The sequence below is a fragment of the Hemitrygon akajei genome, chromosome 17, assembly GCF_048418815.1.
Source record: "Hemitrygon akajei chromosome 17, sHemAka1.3, whole genome shotgun sequence".
NCBI lineage: Eukaryota > Metazoa > Chordata > Chondrichthyes > Myliobatiformes > Dasyatidae > Hemitrygon > Hemitrygon akajei.
In genome coordinates, this window is record NC_133140.1 from 30,807,625 (window position 1) to 30,829,729 (window position 22,105).

Here is a 22,105-nt window from a genome sequence, read left to right on the forward strand (position 1 = left end):
CAGAGGGCAGTACCGAGTAGTCTTGTGTTTACAGCAGTAGGCCAGAGGACAGTACCGCGTAGTCTTGTGTTAACAGCAGTAGGCCAGAGGGCAGTACCGAGTAGTCTTGTGTTTACAGCGGTAGGCCAGAGGGCAGTACCGAGTAGTCTTGTGTTAACAGCAGTAGGCTAGAGGGCAATACCGAGTAGTCTTGTGTTAACAGCAGTAGGCCAGAGTGCAGTACCGAGTTCTTGTGTTTACAGCAGTAGGACAGAGGGCAGTACCGCGTAGTCGTGTTTACAGCAGTAGGCCAGAGAGTAGTACCATGTAGTCTTGTATTTACAGCAGTAGGCCAGAGTGCAGTACCGTGTAGTCTTGTGTTTACAGCAATAAGCTAGAGGGCAGTACCATGTAATCTTGTGTTTACAGCAGTAGGCCAGAGGGCAGTACCGCGTAGCCTTGTGTTTACAGCAATAGGCTAGAGGACAGTACCGTGTAGTCTTGTGTTTACAGCAATAGGCCAGAGGGCAGTACCGTGTAGTCTTGTGTTTACAGCAGTAGGCCAGAGGGCAGTACCGTGTAATCTTGTGTTAACAGCAGTAGGCCAGAGGGCAGTACCGTGTAGTCTTGTGTTTACAGCAGTAGGCCAGAGGGCAGTACCGCGTAATCTTGTGTTTACAGCAATAGGCCAGAGGGCAGTACCGTGTAGTCTTGTGTTTACAGCAGTGGGCCAGAGGGCAGTACCGTGTAATCTTGTGTTAACAGCAGTAGGCCAGAGGGCAGTACCGTGTAGTCTTGTGTTTACAGCAGTAGGCCAGAGGGCAGTACCGCGTAATCTTGTGTTTACAGCAATAGGCCAGAGGGCAGTACCGTGTAGTCTTGTGTTTACAGCAGTGGGCCAGAGGGCAGTACCGTGTAATCTTGTGTTTACAGCAATAGGCTAGAGGACAGTACCGCGTAGTCTTGTGTTTACAGCAATAGGCCAGAGGACAGTACTGCGTAGTCTTGTGTTTACAGCAGTAGGCCAGAGGGCAGTACCGCGTAGTCGTGTGTTTACAGCAATAGGCCAGAGGACAGTACTGCGTAGTCTTGTGTTTACAGCAGTAGGCCAGAGGGCAGTACCGCGTAGTCGTGTGTTTACAGCAATAGGCCAGAGGACAGTACTGCGTAGTCTTGTGTTTACAGCAGTAGGCCAGAGGGCAGTACCGTGTAATCTTGTGTTTACAGCAGTAGGCCAGAGGGCAGTACCACGTAATCTTGTGTTAATAACAGTAGGCCAGAGGGCAGTACCGTGTAGTCTTGTGTTTACAGCAGTAGGCTAGAGGACAGTACCGTGTAGTCTTGTGTTTACAGCAGTAGGCTAGAGGACAGTACCGCGTAGTCGTGTTTACAGCAGTTGGCTAGAGGACAGTACCGTGTAGTCTTGTATTTACAGCAGTAGGCCAGAGGGCAGTACCGTGTAGTCTTGTGTTTACAGCAGTAGGCCAGAGGGCAGTACCGTGTAGTCTTGTGTTTACAGCAGTAGGCCAGAGGGCAGTACCGTGTAGTCTTGTGTTTACAGCAGTAGGCCAGAGGGCAGTACCATGTCGTCTTGTGTTTACAGCAGTAGGCCAGAGGGCAGTACCGTGTAGTCTTGTGTTTACAGCAATAGGCCAGAGGGCAGTACCGTGTAGTCTTGTGTTTACAGCAGTAGGCTAGAGGACAGTACCGTGTAGTCTTGTGTTTACAGCAGTAGGCCAGAGGGCAGTACCGTGTAGTCTTGTGTTTACAGCAGTAGGCCAGAGGACAGTACCATGTCGTCTTGTGTTTACAGCAATAGGCTAGAGGGCAGTACCATGTCGTCTTGTGTTTACAGCAGTAGGCCAGAGGGCAGTACCGTGTAGTCTTGTGTTTACAGCAGTAGGCCAGAGGGCAGTACCGTGTAGTCTTGTGTTTACAGCAGTAGGCTAGAGGGCAGTACCATGTCGTCTTGTGTTTACAGCAGTAGGCCAGAGGGAAGTACCGCGTAGTCGTGTTTACAGCAATAGGCTAGAGGACAGTACCATGTAGTCTTGTGTTTACAGTAGTAGGCTAGAGTGCAGTACCGTGTAATCTTGTGTTTACAGCAGTAGGCTAGAGGACAGTATCATGTCGTCTTGTGTTTACAGCAGTAGGCCAGAGGGCAGTACCGTGTAGTCTTGTGTTTACAGCAGTAGGCTAGAGGGAAGTACCGCGTAGTCGTGTTTACAGCAATAGGCCAGAGGACAGTACCGTGTAATCTTGTGTTTACAGCAGTAGGCTAGAGGGCAGTACCGTGTTGTCTTGCGTTAACAGCAGTAGGCCAGAGGGCAGTACCGTGTAATCTTGTATTTACAGCAGTAGGCTAGAGGGCAGAACCGTGTAGTCTTGTATTTACAGCAGTAGGCTAGAGGGCAGAACCGTGTAGTCTTGTATTTACAGCAGTAGGACAGAGGGCAGTACCGTGTAATCTTGTGTTTACAGCAATAGGCTAGAGGACAGTACCACGTAGTCTTGTGTTTACAGCAATAGGCCAGAGGACAGTACTGTGTAGTCTTGTGTTTACAGCAGTAGGCCAGAGGGCAGTACCGTGTAATCTTGTGTTTACAGCAGTAGGCCAGAGGGCAGTACCGCGTAATCTTGTGTTAATAACAGTAGGCCAGAGGGCAGTACCGTGTAGTCTTGTGTTTACAGCAGTAGGCTAGAGGACAGTACCGTGTAATCTTGTGTTTACAGCAGTTGGCTAGAGGACAGTACCGTGTATTCTTGTATTTACAGCAGTAGGCCAGAGGGCAGTACCGTGTAGTCTTGTGTTTACAGCAGTAGGCCAGAGGGCAGTACTGAGTAGTCTTGTGTTTACAGCAGTAGGCCAGAGGGCAGTACCGTGTATTCTTGTATTTACAGCAGTAGGCCAGAGGGCAGTACCGTGTAGTCTTGTGTTTACAGCAGTAGGCCAGAGGGCAGTACCGCGTAGTCTTGTGTTTACAGCAGTAGGCCAGAGGGCAGTACCGTGTAGTCTTGTGTTTACAGCAGTAGGCCAGAGGACAGTACCGTGTATTCTTGTATTTACAGCAGTAGGCCAGAGGGCAGTACCGGGTAGTCTTGTGTTTACAGCAGTAGGCCAGAGGGCAGTACCGCGTAGTCTTGTGTTTACAGCAGTAGGCCAGAGGGCAGTACCGCGTAGTCTTGTGTTTACAGCAATAGGCCAGAGGGCAGTACCGTGTAGTCTTGTGTTTACAGCAGTAGGCTAGAGGACAGTACCGCGTAGTCGTGTTTACAGCAGTTGGCTAGAGGACAGTATCGTGTAGTCTTGTATTTACAGCAGTAGGCCAGAGGGCAGTACCGTGTATTCTTGTGTTTACAGCAGTAGGCCAGAGGGCAGTACCGTGTAGTCTTGTGTTTACAGCAGTAGGCTAGAGGGCAGTACCGTGTAGTCTTGTGTTTACAGCAATAGGCCAGAGGGCAGTACCGTGTAGTCTTGTGTTTACAGCAGTAGGCTAGAGGGCAGTACCGTGTATTCTTGTGTTTACAGCAGTAGGCTAGAGGGCAGTACCGTGTAGTCTTGTGTTTACAGCAATAGGCCAGAGGGCAGTACCGTGTAGTCTTGTGTTTACAGCAGTAGGCTAGAGGGCAGTACCGTGTAGCCTTGTGTTTATAGCAATAGGCCAGAGGGCAGTACCGTGTAGTCTTGTGTTTACAGCAATAGGCCAGAGGGCAGTACCGTGTAGTCTTGTGTTTACAGCAGTAGGCCAGAGGGCAGTACCATGTCGTCTTGTGTTTACAGCAGTAGGCCAGAGGGCAGTACCGTGTAGTCTTGTGTTTACAGCAGTAGGCTAGAGGACAGTACCGCGTAGTCGTGTTTACAGCAGTTGGCTAGAGGACAGTATCGTGTAGTCTTGTATTTACAGCAGTAGGCCAGAGGGCAGTACCGTGTATTCTTGTGTTTACAGCAGTAGGCCAGAGGGCAGTACCGTGTAGTCTTGTGTTTACAGCAGTAGGCTAGAGGGCAGTACCGTGTAGTCTTGTGTTTACAGCAATAGGCCAGAGGGCAGTACCGTGTAGTCTTGTGTTTACAGCAGTAGGCTAGAGGGCAGTACCGTGTATTCTTGTGTTTACAGCAGTAGGCTAGAGGGCAGTACCGTGTAGTCTTGTGTTTACAGCAATAGGCCAGAGGGCAGTACCGTGTAGTCTTGTGTTTACAGTAGTAGGCTAGAGGGCAGTACCGTGTAGTCTTGTGTTTACAGCAATAGGCCAGAGGGCAGTACCGTGTAGTCTTGTGTTTACAGCAATAGGCCAGAGGGCAGTACCGTGTAGTCTTGTGTTTACAGCAGTAGGCCAGAGGGCAGTACCATGTCGTCTTGTGTTTACAGCAGTAGGCTGGAGGGCAGTACCGTGTAGTCTTGTGTTTACAGCAGTAGGACAGAGGGCAGTACCGTGTAATCTTGTGTTTACAGCAGTAGGACAGAGGGCAGTACCGTGTAATCTTGTATTTACAGCAGTAGGCTGGAGGGCAGTACCGTGTAGTCTTGTGTTTACAGCAGTAGGCCAGAGGGCAGTACTGAGTAGTCTTGTGTTTACAGCAGTAGGCCAGAGGGCAGTACCGTGTATTCTTGTATTTACAGCAGTAGGCCAGAGGGCAGTACCGTGTAGTCTTGTGTTTACAGCAGTAGGCCAGAGGGCAGTACCGCGTAGTCTTGTGTTTACAGCAGTAGGCCAGAGGGCAGTACCGTGTAGTCTTGTGTTTACAGCAGTAGGCCAGAGGACAGTACCGTGTATTCTTGTATTTACAGCAGTAGGCCAGAGGGCAGTACCGTGTAGTCTTGTGTTTACAGCAGTAGGCCAGAGGGCAGTACCGCGTAGTCTTGTGTTTACAGCAATAGGCCAGAGGGCAGTACCGTGTAGTCTTGTGTTTACAGCAGTAGGCTAGAGGACAGTACCACGTAGTCGTGTTTACAGCAGTTGGCTAGAGGACAGTATCGTGTAGTCTTGTATTTACAGCAGTAGGCCAGAGGGCAGTACCGTGTATTCTTGTGTTTACAGCAGTAGGCCAGAGGGCAGTACCGTGTAGTCTTGTGTTTACAGCAGTAGGCTAGAGGGCAGTACCGTGTAGTCTTGTGTTTACAGCAATAGGCCAGAGGGCAGTACCGTGTAGTCTTGTGTTTACAGCAGTAGGCTAGAGGGCAGTACTGTGTATTCTTGTGTTTATAGCAGTAGGCTAGAGGGCAGTACCGTGTAGTCTTGTGTTTACAGCAATAGGCCAGAGGGCAGTACCGTGTAGTCTTGTGTTTACAGCAGTAGGCTAGAGGGCAGTACCGTGTAGTCTTGTGTTTACAGCAATAGGCCAGAGGGCAGTACCGTGTAGTCTTGTGTTTACAGCAGTAGGCTGGAGGGCAGTACCGTGTAGTCTTGTGTTTACAGCAGTAGGACAGAGGGCAGTACCGTGTAATCTTGTGTTTACAGCAGTAGGACAGAGGGCAGTACCGTGTAATCTTGTATTTACAGCAGTAGGCTGGAGGGCAGTACCGTGTAGTCTTGTGTTTACAGCAATAGGCCAGAGGGCAGTACCGTGTAGTCTTGTGTTTACAGCAGTAGGCTAGAGTGCAGTACCGTGTAGTCTTGTGTTAACAGCAGTAGGCCAGAGGGCAGTACCGTGTAGTCTTGTGTTTACAGCAATAGGCCAGAGGGTAGTACCGTGTAGTCTTGTGTTTACAGCAATAGGCCAGAGGGCAGTACCGTGTAGTCTTGTGTTTACAGCAGTAGGCTAGAGTGCAGTACCGTGTAGTCTTGTGTTTACAGCAGTAGGCCAGAGGGTAGTACCGAGTAGTCTTGTGTTTACAGCAGTAGGCCAGAGGGCAGTACCGTGTAGTCTTGTGTTTACAGCAGTAGGCTAGAGGACAGTACCGTGTAGTCTTGTGTTTACAGCAGTAGGCTAGAGGACAGTACCGTGTAGTCTTGTGTTTACAGCAATAGGCCAGAGGGCAGTACCGCGTAGTCTTGTGTTAACAGCAGTAGGCTAGAGGGCAGTACCGTGTAGTCTTGTGTTAACAGCAGTAGGCCAGAGGGGAGTACCGCGTAGTCTTGTGTTAACAGCAGTAGGCCAGAGGGCAGTACCGCGTAGTCTTGTGTTTACAGCGGTAGGCTAGAGGGCAGTACCGTGTAGTCTTGTGTTTACAGCAGTAGGCCAGAGGGCAGTACTGAGTAGTCTTGTGTTTACAGCAGTAGGCCAGAGGGCAGTACCGTGTAATCTTGTGTTTACAGCAGTAGGCTAGAGGGGAGTACCGTGTAGTCTTGTGTTAACAGCAGTAGGCTAGAGGGGAGTACCGTGTAGTCTTGTGTTAACAGCAGTAGGCCAGAGGGCAGTACCGCGTAGTCTTGTGTTTACAGCGGTAGGCTAGAGGGCAGTACCGTGTAGTCTTGTGTTTACAGCAGTAGGCCAGAGGGCAGTACTGAGTAGTCTTGTGTTTACAGCAGTAGGCCAGAGGGCAGTACCGTGTATTCTTGTATTTACAGCAGTAGGCCAGAGGGCAGTACCGTGTAGTCTTGTGTTTACAGCAGTAGGCCAGAGGGCAGTACCGCGTAGTCTTGTGTTTACAGCAGTAGGCCAGAGGGCAGTACCGTGTAGTCTTGTGTTTACAGCAGTAGGCCAGAGGACAGTACCGTGTATTCTTGTATTTACAGCAGTAGGCCAGAGGGCAGTACCGTGTAGTCTTGTGTTTACAGCAGTAGGCCAGAGGGCAGTACCGCGTAGTCTTGTGTTTACAGCAATAGGCCAGAGGGCAGTACCGTGTAGTCTTGTGTTTACAGCAGTAGGCTAGAGGACAGTACCACGTAGTCGTGTTTACAGCAGTTGGCTAGAGGACAGTATCGTGTAGTCTTGTATTTACAGCAGTAGGCCAGAGGGCAGTACCGTGTATTCTTGTGTTTACAGCAGTAGGCCAGAGGGCAGTACCGTGTAGTCTTGTGTTTACAGCAGTAGGCTAGAGGGCAGTACCGTGTAGTCTTGTGTTTACAGCAATAGGCCAGAGGGCAGTACCGTGTAGTCTTGTGTTTACAGCAGTAGGCTAGAGGGCAGTACTGTGTATTCTTGTGTTTACAGCAGTAGGCTAGAGGGCAGTACCGTGTAGTCTTGTGTTTACAGCAATAGGCCAGAGGGCAGTACCGTGTAGTCTTGTGTTTACAGCAGTAGGACAGAGGGCAGTACCGTGTAATCTTGTATTTACAGCAGTAGGCTGGAGGGCAGTACCGTGTAGTCTTGTGTTTACAGCAATAGGCCAGAGGGCAGTACCGTGTAGTCTTGTGTTTACAGCAGTAGGCTAGAGTGCAGTACCGTGTAGTCTTGTGTTAACAGCAGTAGGCCAGACGGCAGTACCGTGTAGTCTTGTGTTTACAGCAATAGGCCAGAGGGTAGTACCGTGTAGTCTTGTGTTTACAGCAATAGGCCAGAGGGCAGTACCGTGTAGTCTTGTGTTTACAGCAGTAGGCTAGAGTGCAGTACCGTGTAGTCTTGTGTTTACAGCAGTAGGCCAGAGGGTAGTACCGAGTAGTCTTGTGTTTACAGCAGTAGGCCAGAGGGCAGTACCGTGTAGTCTTGTGTTTACAGCAGTAGGCTAGAGGACAGTACCGTGTAGTCTTGTGTTTACAGCAGTAGGCTAGAGGACAGTACCGTGTAGTCTTGTGTTTACAGCAATAGGCCAGAGGGCAGTACCGCGTAGTCTTGTGTTAACAGCAGTAGGCTAGAGGGCAGTACCGTGTAGTCTTGTGTTTACAGCAGTAGGACAGAGGGCAGTACCGAGTAGTCTTGTGTTTACAGCAGTAGGACAGAGGGCAGTACCGCGTAGTCTTGTGTTAACAGCAGTAGGCCAGAGGGCAGTACTGAGTAGTCTTGTGTTTACAGCAGTAGGCTAGAGGACAGTACCGTGTAGTCTTGTGTTTACAGCAGTAGGCTAGAGGACAGTACCGTGTAGTCTTGTGTTTACAGCAATAGGCCAGAGGGCAGTACCGCGTAGTCTTGTGTTAACAGCAGTAGGCCAGAGGGCAGTACTGAGTAGTCTTGTGTTTACAGCAGTAGGACAGAGGGCAGTACCGAGTAGTCTTGTGTTTACAGCAGTAGGACAGAGGGCAGTACCGCGTAGTCTTGTGTTAACAGCAGTAGGCCAGAGGGCAGTACCGCGTAGTCTTGTGTTAACAGCAGTAGGCCAGAGGGCAGTACCGCGTAGTCTTGTGTTTACAGCGGTAGGCTAGAGGGTCAGAATCATGATTCGCTGCTCTTCTCAGCATTAAGCAATACAGACACTCAGTTCTTCAGTCTCACAAATGTATTTACCCGACCCAGTTTGTCAAAATCCTCCATCATTTGTCTGATGTACATCAAAACATACAACGAAATGCATCATTTACATCAAATCAGATCAGTGAGGATTATGCTGTGCTGCCTGCAAGTGTCGTCATGCTTCAGCTCACTGACCCTAACCGTACATCGTTGGAACGTGGGAGAAAGCCAGACACATCGTACCGTTGACACTGACTGCCCCGCTACCAGGGAAACATGGTGTGGGAATAGCACACCTCTGCAAGATAACATAGTCAATGGGCTGAATGGCCTTCTGTGGTGTTAGAAGGAGATACAGAAAAGTGAACTCGGCTATTGCATCAGTCATGATTAACCTGAGTAAATGTGGATATCAGTCTGTTTGGTAACGGGGAGAGAAGGTGCATACAATGGATATTCTTAAAACACATCGTGCTGAAAATGTACAGAGGATCAGGTGTCATCTCAGAGGAAGGGGGATTATTTCGGCAGATAATTCTCTGCGCTTTGCCTTGTCAGACTCACTGGAGCATGAACTGCTTTGGGGCAGCTGCTGATATTTCTCCTTGAGTCTTTATGTTACTTGTTAGAACATGAAGTACTGGCAATACAGACAGACAGAGCACGTTTTATATTTTAGGTGGTGAGTTGGAGAGTTATCTCTACCATAAGACATAAGAGCAGAATTAGGCCATTTGGCCCATTAAGTCTGCCCTGCCATTTAATCATAGCTACAGTAATCATTTTCCCCCTCCTCAGCCCCACTCCCCAGCCTTCTCCCCATAACCTTTAATGCCACGTCCAATCAAGAACTGATCAAGCTCTGCCTGAAATGCACCCAATGACCTGCCCTCCACAGCTGCCTGTGGTAACATATTCCACAAATTTACCACCCTCTGACTAAAGAAATTTCTCTGCATCTCTGTTTTAAATGGATGTCCCTTTTTGTTGAGGCTGTTCCCTCTTGTCCCAGACTCCCCCACCATGGGAAACATCCTTTCCACATCTACTCTGTCTAGGCCTTTCAACATTTGCAAGGTTTCAATGAGATCCCCCCCCCCCCCAAATCACTCTAAATTTCAGCGAGATACAAGGAGGTGCCCCTCCCTCCATTAGCCTGCAGGTCTCCCTTGTGCAAGAAGTAGCAGTTGCTTAGCCCCCACTCCGCAAAAAAATCAGGGTCGCATGAAGCCATGGGAGCAGATGGTGGATGGTCATATGAGCAGCTGGTGCACATCACAAGTCCTGGTGATGTGACCCCTGACACCAGGCAGACAGTCTCTGAAGAGTATTGATAATGGCTGCGATCACCGGACTTGCAAAGGCACTGCCCAGAAGAAGACAATGGCAAGCCACTCTATAGAAAAATTTATCAAGAACAATTATGGCAAGACGAAGGGTTTCAGCCTGAAATGTCAACTGTACTCTTTTCCTAGGTGCTGCCTGGCCTGCTGAGTTCCTCTGGCATTGTGTGTGTGTTGATAGGAGAGGAGATTAGGTCATGGGAGAAATGAAGGAGGAGGAACATCAGAGAGAGGTTAGAAACATAGAAAACCTACAGCACAATGCAGGCCCTTCAGCCCACAAAGCTGTGCTGAACATGTCCCTATCTTAGAACTACCGAGGCTTGATCCATAGCCCTCTATTTTTCTTATCTCTATGTATCCATCCAGGAGACTCTTAAAAGGCCCCATCGTTTCCGCCTTCACCACAGCTGCCGGCAGCACATTCCACGCACTCACCACTCCCTGTGTAAAAAAATTACCCCTGACATCTCCTCTGTACCTACTCCCCAGCACCTTAAAACTATGTCTTCTCGTGCTAGCCATTTCAGCCCTGGGAAAAAGCCTCTGACTATCCACACGATCAATGCCTCTCATCATCTTATCATCTATCAGGTCACCTCTCATCCTCCGTCGCTCCAAGGAGAACAGACTGAGTTCACTCAACCTATTCTCATAAGGCCTGCACCCCAATCCAGGCAACATCCTTGTAAATCTCCTCTGCACCCTTTCTATAGTTTCCACGTCCTTCCTGTAGTGAGGCCCCAGAACTGAGCACAGTACTCCAAGTGGGGTCTGACCAGGATCCTATATAGCTGTAACATTACCTCTCAGCTCCTAAACTCAATCTCATGATTGATGAAGGCCGATGCACCGTATACCTTCTTAACCACAGAGTTAACCTGTACAGCAGCTTTGAGTGTCCTATGGAGTCAGACCCCAAGATCCCTCTGATCCTCCGCACTGCCAAGAGTCTTACCATTAATACTATATTCTGCCATCATATTTGACCTACCAAAATGAACCACCTCATGCTTATCTGGGTTGAAATCTATCTGCCACTTCTCAGCCCAGTTTTGCATCCTATCAATGTCCCACTGTAATCTCTGATAGCCCTCCACACTATCCACAATACCACCAATCTTCGTGTCATCAGCAAATTTACTAACCCATCCCTCCACTTCCTCATCCAGATTATTTATAAAAATCACGAAGAGTAGGGGTCCCAGAACAGGTCCCTGAGGCACCCCACTGGTGACCGACCTCCATGCAGAATATGACCCATCTACAACCACTCTTTGCCTTCTGTGGGCAAGCCAGTTCTAGAACCACAAAGCAATGTCCCCTTGGATCCTGTGCCTCCTTACTTTCTCAATAAGCCTTGCATGGGGTACCTTATCAAATGCCTTGCTGAAATCCATATACACTACATCTACTGCTCTTCCTTCATCAACGTGTTTAGTTACATCCTCAAAAAATTCAGTCAGGCTCGTAAGGCAGTACCTTCACTTGACAAAGATATGCTGACTATTCCTAATCATATTATGCCTCTCCAAATGTTAATAAATCCTGCCTCTCGGGATCTTCTCCATCAACATGTCAGGAGCAGGGACAGGAACGGACCCAAATGCAGGACGCAGGCACTGAAGTACTAGGGTAGGGCAGGAGGGGGATGCCATGGCATGCAAGGGGTAATGCTGGGGTTCAGGCAGAGAGTCTTAGTCGGGCAGGTAGACAGTGCGATAGCGCGAGCAAGGCAAAATGGGCGGAGCAGTGGGACCAGCACATGCGAGAAAAAGCAGAGGAACAAGACAAACCTGGACAGAACAAATACAGAACAGGTCAGAACCTGGGCAGGGTAAACAGGATGTGGAGCAGGTCAGAACCCGGGCAGGGTAAACAGGATGCGGAGCAGGTCGGAACCCGGGCAGGGTAAACAGGATGCAGAGCAGGACAGAACCCAGGCAGGGTAAACGGGATGCGGAGCAGGTTGGAACCCGGGCAGGGTAAACGGGATGCGGGGCAGGTCAGAACCCGGGCAGGGTAAACAGGATACGAAGCAGAGTACGGAGCCGTCAGAGAGCAGGATATGGAACAAAACAACCACCGGCCTGGTCTCAGTCCCAAGGCCCTTTATAAACACCTGCAGCTGAATTGGCCACAGGTGTGCCTCCTTAAGCCAGGAGGATGCTAACTGGCTCAAGGATGATGGGAGGGACAGCTGCAAGACCCAGAGTCCAGAGTCCGTGGACCGGATAAAGACCCAGAGCGTGGGCTCTGGACCAGACCGGACCCCGACAGTACTTCCCCGTCCTGGCGACCAAAGAGGGGCTGTCGGGCTAAGGACAGTACGGGAGGGTGGTGGGGGGAATATCCAGATCAGCGAGGACCCCAGGGTAACAGGAACTAGCCTCCAGTGCCTGCGTTGCTGGGTCTATGCGTAGGGTGGTCGTTCTGTCAGGAGCGGGGACAGGAATGGACCCAAGTGCAGGACGCAGGCACTGAAGTACTAGGGGTAGGGCAGGAGGGGGATGCCATGGCATGCAAGGGGTAATGCTGGGGTTCAGGCAGAGAGTCTTAGTCGGGCAGGCAGAGCAGGATTCCAGAATTCCGGCGAGGCAGGAGGATCCCAGAGGTCGGGCAGAAGGGTCCCAGATGTCGGGCAGAAGACAGGATCTTGAGGTACATGGCTTGGCTGGAGGAGAGTTCCCCCCTGGGCAGGCCGCATATGTCCCGGGTAGTGCCACCTCCCAGGCGGAAACACGAAGGCCTGGGCAAGACGCGGACTCCTAGGCGGGTGCGGGACACAATCCCAGAGTACAGGCAGAAGGCGGGGTCTTGAGGTACATGGCTTGGCTGGAGGAGAGCCCCCACTGGGCGGGCTGCATATATCCCTTGTAGGGCCACCTCCCAGGCGGAAACACGGAGCAAGACGCAGACTCCTAGGTAGGTGCGGAGCACAACCCATTGGAAGTGGGGGGAAGGGGCAGAACACCCCGCCAGGCAGCGGCAGTCTGGCCAGACCTGCCCGACGGAGGCAAAGGGGTAGAATGGGGACTAAGTCCAGGGTGACCAGCACGACAGCCATGATCCCCAGGTAACAGAGGCAGGCAGACAGCAGAACAGCACGAACAAGGCAAAACGGGCAGAGCAGTGGGACCAGCACATGCGAGAAAAAGTAGAGGAACAAGACCAACCTGGACAGAACAAATACAGAACAGGTCAGTGTGGTGAACTAGATATACCTGTCTGACTGCTCCTGTGGCTCCTCCCACAGACTGTGGCTCCTCCCACAGACCCCCACTGACTGCTCCTGTGGCTCCTCCCACAGACCCCTGTATAAAGGCGACTGTGGGCTGCTGCTCTCCCTCATTTTCCCCAGGATGTAGTGCTGTTTATTCTTCCAGTCAATAAAAGCCGATATCTCGCTTCCTAAGTCTCAGCGTGAGTTATTGATGGTGCATCAGTCAGAACCCCGGCAGGGTAAACAGGATGCGGAGCAGGTCAGAACCCGGGCAGGGTAAACGGGATGCAGAGCAGGTCAGAACCCGGGCAGGGTAAACGGGATGCAGAGCAGGTCAGAACCCAGGCAGGGTAAACGGGATGCGGACCAGGTCAGAACCCGGCAGGGTAAACGGGATGCGGGGCAGGTCAGAACCCGGGCAGGGTAAACGGGATGCGGAGCAGGTCAGAACCCGGGCAGGGTAAACGGGATGCGGACCAGGTCAGAACCCGGGCAGGGTAAACGGGATGCGGACCAGGTCAGAACCCGGGCAGGGTAAACGGGATGCGGGGCAGGTCAGAACCCGGGCAGGGTAAACGGGATGCGGACCAGGTCAGAACCCGGGCAGGGTAAACGGGATGCGGGGCAGGTCAGAACCCGGGCAGGGTAAACGGGATGCGGACCAGGTCAGAACCCGGGCAGGGTAAACGGGATGCGGAGCAGGTCAGAACCCGGCGGGGTAAACGGGATGCGGAGCAGGTCAGAACCCGGGCAGGGTAAACGGGATGCGGACCAGGTCAGAACCCGGGCAGGGTAAACGGGATGCGGGGCAGGTCAGAACCCGGGCAGGGTAAACGGGATGCGGAGCAGGTCAGAACCCGGGCAGGGTAAACGGGATGCGGAGCAGGTCAGAACCCGGGCAGGGTAAACAGGATACAAAGCAGAGTACGGAGCCGTCAGAGAGCAGGATATGGAACAAAACAACCACCAGCCTGGTCTCAGTCCCAAGGCCCTTTATAAACACCTGCAGCTGATTTGGCCACAGGTGTGCCTCCTTAAGCCAGGAGGATCCTAACTGGCTCAAGGGTGATGGGAGGGACAGCTGCAAGACCCAGAGTCCGCGGACCGGATAAAGACCCAGAACATGGGCTCCGGACCGGCCCGGACCCCGACAACTTACCAACCACTAATCTAAGACTCACTGGTCTATAATTTCCTGGGCTATCCCTACTCCCTTTCTTGAATAAGGGAACAACATCTGTAACCCTCCAATCCTCTGGAACCTCTGCCGTCCTCATTGATGATGCAAAGATCATTGCCAGAGGCTCAGCATTCTCCTACCTCGCTTCCCACAGTAGCCTGGGGTACATCTCTTCCAGTCTCGGTGACTTATCCAACTTGATGCTTTCCTAAAGCTCCAGCACATCCTCTTCCTTAATATCTACATACTCAAGCTTTTCAGTCTGCTGCAAGTCATCCCTACAATTGCCAAGATCCTTTTCCATAGTGAATTCTGAAGCAAAGTACTCATTAAGTACCTCTGCCATCTCCTCCAGTTCCATACGCACTTTTCCACTTTCACACTTGATTTTTCCTACTCTCTCATGTCTTATCCTCTTGCTCTTGATAGGCAGGGGAAGAGAAGTGGAGGGCAGGATGGAACCAGAATGGAGAATGGGAAAAGAGAGAAGGGGACAGAGGCAGAAATGAAAGGGAATCAGAGGAATGGATGTTTATGCATCAGGCTACCCAGAGGGAATATGAGATGTTGCACCTCCAACCTGAGAGAGACCTCTTTGTGACAGTAGAGGAGGCCACGGACCAATATGTTGGGTTGGGAATGGGGATTGGAATTAAAGTGGTCGGCCGCTGGGAAATCCTGCTTGTTGTGGATGGAGCCGCAATGTCCCTCTTATAGCAGCTGGTTGATATTTTTGCAAATGTTTAGCACTGGTGAAAGAGTAAACAATGGGTCTTCCTTTCAGCTGTTTTGACTGAACAAGCATAGCCTTATCAAATTTAAAAGTAGTATTTCATATTGCAGAAGCTTGTAAACAGACTCAGCACTGCCATGTGGGCAATACATAATTATTCAATGCAGGGAGTGGTGTATTTCTGATTTGTACATTTATCAGCCACTTACTTCACTTTGGAAAAGACAATGTCAACGTCTGTTGAGGTGATGTTTTTGCCATCAACGATTTTGCAGTCTTTGCACAGCTTGGCCCAGTTTTTTCCAGTCATTTCATTGCCAGTGGCTTTGGTGTCTCCATAGGCCGCAAACTTCTTAAATGACTCATGTAGCATTTGTATGTTCACTGCACCTCCCTCAGCCATCCTCCTGATAAATACAGAAAGAAATGAAATAGTCTACTGCAAAGCGTACTGCCAGAAATGCACAAGGACATCCACTCTGTCAGATACCTCCTGTACCTAGTGAAGTGGCCACTGAGTGTGTGTTCATGATCTTCTGCTGCTGCAGCCCATCCACTTCAAGGTTCAGTGTGTTCAGAGATGCTCTTCGGCACACCGCTGTTGGAACGTGTGGCTATTTGAGTTACAGTCACCTTCCTATCAGCGTGAACCAGTCTGACATCTCTCAGTAGCATGTTTTCACCCACAGAACTGATACTCATTGGCTGTTTTTAAACTGTAGAGACTGTTGTACATGAAAATCCCAAGAATTCAGTAGTTTCTGAAATACTCAAGCTACCCCATCTGGCACCAATGGTCAAAGTCACTTAAATCACATTTCTTCCCCATTCTGACGCATGGTCTGTAGAACAACTGAACCTCTTGACCATGTTTGTTTTTATGCAATGAGTTGCTGCCACATGATTGTCCAATTAAATATTTGCATGAATGAACATATTTATTGCTCTGCTCAACAACAGCCAGTTTTCTAAGTGCAATCACTTGCTGGAAATTACTCTAAACTGGTAATCTCTTTTTATTGACACAACAGTGTGATGCTGTGCAGTGTCAGTGACCTGGGTTCATCCCTGCCGCTGTCTGCGAGGAGTTTCTACGTTCTCCCCATGACCGTGTGGTTCTCCTTGGCATGCTCCAGTGAACTCCCACATACTAAAGAGGTACCGGTTAGTTAGTCACATGGTTGTAATTGGGCAGTGCAGGCTCACTGGGCAGGAAGGGCCTGCTACCGCGCCCTTCTGTAAATAAACAAAAATATTTAAAAATAGATAAAACTCCAGGGTCCTCAGTCTGGGCTGTAACTCTTCCGTCTGTTTCTAACACGTGCACTGCTTCTCTCTACAAATTGTTGCTGGATCTCCAGAGTATTGCCAGCATTCCACGTCCACATGGTTGAAGTAGCAGAATGGCTGGTATATATTTAACAACAGTACTCCCTGAGCGAACATGTGTAGCATAAGGGTAGGATGTTCAGAAAGCATTGGCCATTTTATCTGCATTTAGCCTGCAAGTATTTTTGACCCTCCAAGTATCATTTGCTTTCTGATGTACCAAGTATGTACATTTCATAAGTGTGTACAGCACCCAGCAACAACTGCATGGTCACCGCTGCCAGTGAAATCACCCACCATCAACTGCATGCCACTGCTGCCAACAACATTGTCTGGCATGAACTGCATGGTCACCGTTGCCAATGAAATCACCCACCATCAACTGCATGCCCAGTGCTACCAACAACATTGCCTGGGATCATCTGCATGGTCACTGCTGCCAATGTCTGTCCTAGTTTAAGAAGCAATGAATACACAGCACAGGAAACAGCCCCTTGGCCCAGCAAGGCTACACCAACCAGCAAGCATCTGCTCTCACCCCTTTTTAATCCTGCTGTCACCCCTTTTTAATCCTGCTCTCACCCCTTTTTAATCCTGCTCACCCCTTTTTAATCCTGCTCACCCCTTTTTAATCCCGCTCACCCCTTTTTAATCCTGCTCACCCCTTTTTAATCCCGCTCACCCCTTTTTAATCCTGCTCTCACCTCTTTTTAATCCTGCTCACCCCTTTTTAATCCTGCTCTCAACCCTTTTTAATCCTGCACTCACCCCTTTTTAATCCTGCTCTCACCCCTTTTTAATCCTACGCTCCCCCCTTTTTAATCCTGCGCTCACCCCTTTTTAATCCTGCTCACCCCTTTTTAATCTTGCTCTCACCCCTTTTTAATCCTGCGCTCACCCCTTTTTAATCCTGCTCACCCCTTTTTAATCTTGCTCTCACCCCTTTTTAATCCTGCTCTCAACCCTTTTTAATCCTGCACTCACCCCTTTTTAATCCTGCGCTCACCCCTTTTTAATCCTGCTCTCACCCCTTTTTAATCCTGCGCTCACCCCTTTTTAATCCTGCTCACCCGTTTTTAATCCTGCGCTCACCCCTTTTTAATCCTGCTCACCCCTTTTTAATCCTGCTCACCCGTTTTTAATCCTGCGCTCACCCCTTTTTAATCCTGCTCACCCCTTTTTAATCCTGCTCACCCGTTTTTAATCCTGCGCTCACCCCTTTTTAATCCTGCGCTCACCCCTTTTTAATCCTGCTCACCCGTTTTTAATCCTGCGCTCACCCCTTTTTAATCCTGCTCACCCCTTTTTAATCCTGCTCACCCGTTTTTAATCCTGCGCTCACCCCTTTTTAATCCTGCTCACCCCTTTTTAATCCTGCTCACCCCTTTTTAATCCTGCTCTCACCCCTTTTTAATCCTGCTCACCCCTTTTTAATCCTGCTCACCCCTTTTTAATCCTGCTCTCACCCCTTTTTAATCCTGCGCTCACCCCTTTTTAATCCTGCGCTCACCCCTTTTTAATCCTGCTCTCACCCCTTTTTAATCCTGCTCTCACCCCTTTTTAATCCTGCGCTCACCCCTTTTTAATCCTGCTCACCCCTTTTTAATCCTGCTCTCACCCCTTTTTAATCCTGCGCTCACCCCTTTTTAATCCTGCGCTCACCCCTTTTTAATCCTGCGCTCACCCCTTTTTAATCCTGCTCTCACCCCTTTTAATCCTGCTCTCACCCCTTTTTAATCCTGCTCTCACCCCTTTTTAATCCTGCTCTCACCCCTTTTTAATCCTGCGCTCACCCCTTTTTAATCCTGCACTCACCCCTTTTTAATCCTGCTCTCACCCCTTTTTAATCCTGCTGTCACCCCTTTTTAATCCTGCTCACCCCTTTTTAATCCTGCTCACCCCTTTTTAATCCTGCTCTCACCCCTTTTTAATCCTGCGCTCACCCCTTTTTAATCCTGCGCTCACCCCTTTTTAATCCTGCTCACCCCTTTTTAATCCTGCTCTCACCCCTTTTTAATCCTGCGCTCACCCCTTTTTAATCCTGCGCTCACCCCTTTTTAATCCTGCTCACCCCTTTTTAATCCTGCTCTCACCCCTTTTTAATCCTGCTCACCCCTTTTTAATCCTGCGCTCACCCCTTTTTAATCCTGCTCACCCCTTTTTAATCCTGCTCTCACCCCTTTTTAATCCTGCGCTCACCCCTTTTTAATCCTGCTCACCCCTTTTTAATCCTGCTCTCACCCCTTTTTAATCCTGCTCTCACCCCTTTTTAATCCTGCGCTCACCCCTTTTTAATCCTGCGCTCACCCCTTTTTAATCCTGCTCACCCCTTTTTAATCCTGCTCTCACCCCTTTTTAATCCTGCGCTCACCCCTTTTTAATCCTGCTCACCCCTTTTTAATCCTGCGCTCACCCCTTTTTAATCCTGCGCTCACCCCTTTTTAATCCTGCTCTCACCCCTTTTTAATCCTGCGCTCACCCCTTTTTAATCCTGCTCACCCCTTTTTAATCCTGCTCTCACCCCTTTTTAATCCTGCTCTCACCCCTTTTTAATCCTGCGCTCACCCCTTTTTAATCCTGCTCACCCCTTTTTAATCCTGCTCTCACCCCTTTTTAATCCTGCGCTCACCCCTTTTTAATCCTGCGCTCACCCCTTTTTAATCCTGCGCTCACCCCTTTTTAATCCTGCTCTCACCCCTTTTTAATCCTGCTCTCACCCCTTTTAATCCTGCTCTCACCCCTTTTTAATCCTGCTCTCACCCCTTTTTAATCCTGCTCACCCCTTTTTAATCCTGCTCTCACCCCTTTTTAATCCTGCGCTCACCCCTTTTTAATCCTGCACTCACCCCTTTTTAATCCTGCTCTCACCCCTTTTTAATCCTGCTGTCACCCCTTTTTAATCCTGCTCTCACCCCTTTTTAATCCTGCTCACCCCTTTTTAATCCTGCTCTCACCCTTTTTTAATCCTGCTCTCACCCCTTTTTAATCCTGCTCTCACCCCTTTTTAATCCTGCTCTCACCCCTTTGTATTTCGTCACATTCCCATCAACCTGCTGCAGTTTCCACCACTCACTCACACACCAGGGGCAATTTGCAGTTACCCATTGACCTGCTAACCTGCATGTGTTTGGGGAGTAGGAGGACATCCAAATGGTCATGGAGTGACTGTGAACTTCACAATTTAAACCACTTCTTATAATGCTGTTGATAGAGTAAGTACACAGTGTATTTATGCACACTTCACTTCATATCTCTACTTTAACTTCAGTTCTTTACATAATTCTTTATTCTAATCGTTGTTGAATGTTGGTTTTTGCGGCTTGTCATGCCAACACACCACAGCGAATCCCTAACACATGTGAATGTGAAAGAGGAATAAAACTTGGTCCTTGATCCTAGAGGTCAGGTCTGAAGCAGGGTGGGGTCACACCTCCTACCGGAACTGCTGTTCCTCTCCCCTTATCCATTTGCAAAATGAGCCATCAGCAGGGAAGGAGCCTGCGCCACAACGGGCTGGAAAGGAATGTTCTAACACCAGTCAGTGGGAGAAAATTTGGGCAAGATGGGTCACTGGTGTGGGGAGCATCCATCCAGATTTGCTTCCTGCACTCTGTCCTGGCAGTCCTTAACAGCCGTGCATTAAAGGTGAAACTCTGCCTCCGTGTAGCTGTTGGAGGATCATAAATAGCAGTTGACCGATGTGCTCTGCAAGTTCAGAGAGTCTGCTGTAAATACTCTCGGCACAGAGTAATCACGGGTTCTCAGAAATGATGGGCTTTCTGGAGCCAGCAGCATTAGACTAGGTACGTTCAGAGGGAAATCAGATAAGATTATGAGGAAGAATTGAACAGAGGAGGCAGACATGGTAACTGGAAAAAAGTTTCAAAGTGACCTTAAACACCACCCTAGATTATTGACCCAGAGTGTCTTGTTCCCAGCTAATTCTCTCTGACAGGTTCAGATCCATTTCATTTACCTGCATCTAAAAACTCCAGCAAGTCTAACATTACTTCCTTTGCTACTGGTGATGTGGTTCAAAAATAATTAATGAGAAAAAAATAACCAAAAAAAAATCAAATCAATTTCCCAGGCTGCAGATATCCCTCTCCCCCTCTCTCTCTCACCCTTCCTCCTTTCCTCCCTCCCTCCCTCTCCCCCCTCTCTCTCTCACCCTCCCTCTCCCCCTCTCTCACCCTCCATCCCTCCCTCTCTCATTGCTCATTATCTGAGCAACGCCAGGAAGGTGCAGAACTTTTCAAAGGCAGAGCAGCAGAGAGCTGGGTCCGGTTATGGGGAGAGAGGAACAGTATCAATGCTTCTGTTTCAAACCTTTGTGTCAGAACTCTCCTGATAAACGATCAACGATCCAAAACATTAACTCAGTGTCTTTCTTCACAGCTGCTGAGTATTTCCAATATTTTTTATTAATTGCACATTGTGTAATAAACAATAAGATGGTATCACGTGTTTACATATTACCCTTTCAGATATCTCAAAGCTTTTTTTTATTCAATAAAGTACATTTTAAGTCATAGGGTCAGACAGATTAGAAACAGGCATTTTGGCCCAATGAGATATTCCTATCTCTCATAGCCCCATCTGCTACATTTGGTTCTTCCAAAAGTTTCTTATCCTCATGATGTAACAATCCAAGTGCCTTTCAATGTGTGGTTATTGGCCTAATCGAGGAGACAGAGTATCTAGTTATTTAAAGACAACCTTCCACAAATTTCAACGTGACAATGATCAGCCAGTCTGTTTTTGAGATGCAGTTGAAAGATAAACATGGGTCCATGCAGCAGTAAAATAGTGCGGGGGTCTCCAAGCCCATGCTTTACATTCACTGCCAAGTACACCAATTCTGTTCGGGTAATCAGTGCTCATACAGCACAGACCCCGGACAGTAATTGATGACTGCCCCAGACAGTAATTAGTGCTCGTACAGTGCAGTCCCCAGATAGTAATCAGTGCTCGTACAGCGCAGTCCCCAGATAGTAATCGGAACTCGTACAACGCAGTCCCAGGATAGTAATCAGTTCTCGTATGGCACAGTCCCCGGATAGTAATCAGTGACTGCCCCAGACAGTAATTAGTGCTCGTACAGTGCAGTCCCCAGATAGTAATCAGTGCTCGTATGGCACAGTCCCCGGATAGTAATCGGTGCTCGTATGGCACAGTCCCCGGATAGTAATCGGAGCTCGTATGGCACAGACCCCGGATAGTAATCGGAGCTCGTATGGCACAGTCCCCGGATAGTAATCGGAGCTCGTATGGCACAGTCCCCGGATAGTAATCGGTGCTCGTATGGCACAGTCCCCGGATAGTAATCGGAGCTCGTATGGCACAGTCCCCGGATAGTGATCGGTGCTCGTATGGCACAGTCCCCGGATAGTAATCGGAGCTCGTATGGCACAGACCCCGGATAGTAATCGGTGCTCGTATGGCACAGTCCCCGGATAGTAATCGGAGCTCGTATGGCACAGTCCCCGGATAGTAATCGGAGCTCGTATGGCACAGACCCCGGATAGTAATCGGAGCTCGTATGGCACAGACCCCGGATAGTAATCGGTGCTCGTATGGCACAGTCCCCGGATAGTAATCGGAGCTCGTATGGCACAGTCCCCGGATAGTGATCGGTGCTCGTATGGCACAGTCCCCGGATAGTAATCGGAGCTCGTATGGCACAGACCCCGGATAGTAATTGGAGCTCATACGGCACAGCCCCCGGACAGTAATCAATTTGCCATTTCTTTGTCCATTTCTTCTGTAGTCTCTCTACTTCCACAAAACTACCTGCCCCTCCACCTATCTTCATATTGTCTGCAAATTTTGCAACAAGGTCATCAATTCCAACATCCAGTCATTGACATACAACATAAACAGAATTGTTCCCAACACAGACCCCTGTGCAACACCTCTAGTCAATGGTAACCAACCTGAAAAGGCTCCCTATATTTCCACTCTTCACCTCCAGCCAACCAGCCATTGCTTTACCCATGCTAGAATCTTTCCTGTATTACCATGGGCTTGTAGCTTGTTAGGCAGCCTCATG

General features: G+C 49.4%; 1 protein-coding gene across 1 annotated transcript in view; it reads right to left on the reverse strand.

Moving 5' to 3' along the window:
• The window catches only part of LOC140740585 (tubulin polymerization-promoting protein family member 3-like), a 45,118-nt gene that overhangs the window by 19,085 nt on the left and 3,928 nt on the right, over positions 1-22,105 (reverse strand). The window contains exon 2 of the mRNA XM_073069871.1: positions 14,934-15,131. Within this exon, the coding sequence (XP_072925972.1) occupies positions 14,934-15,127 (194 nt within the window). The 5' untranslated portion in view covers positions 15,128-15,131. The remainder of the gene's footprint in view (positions 1-14,933; positions 15,132-22,105) is intronic.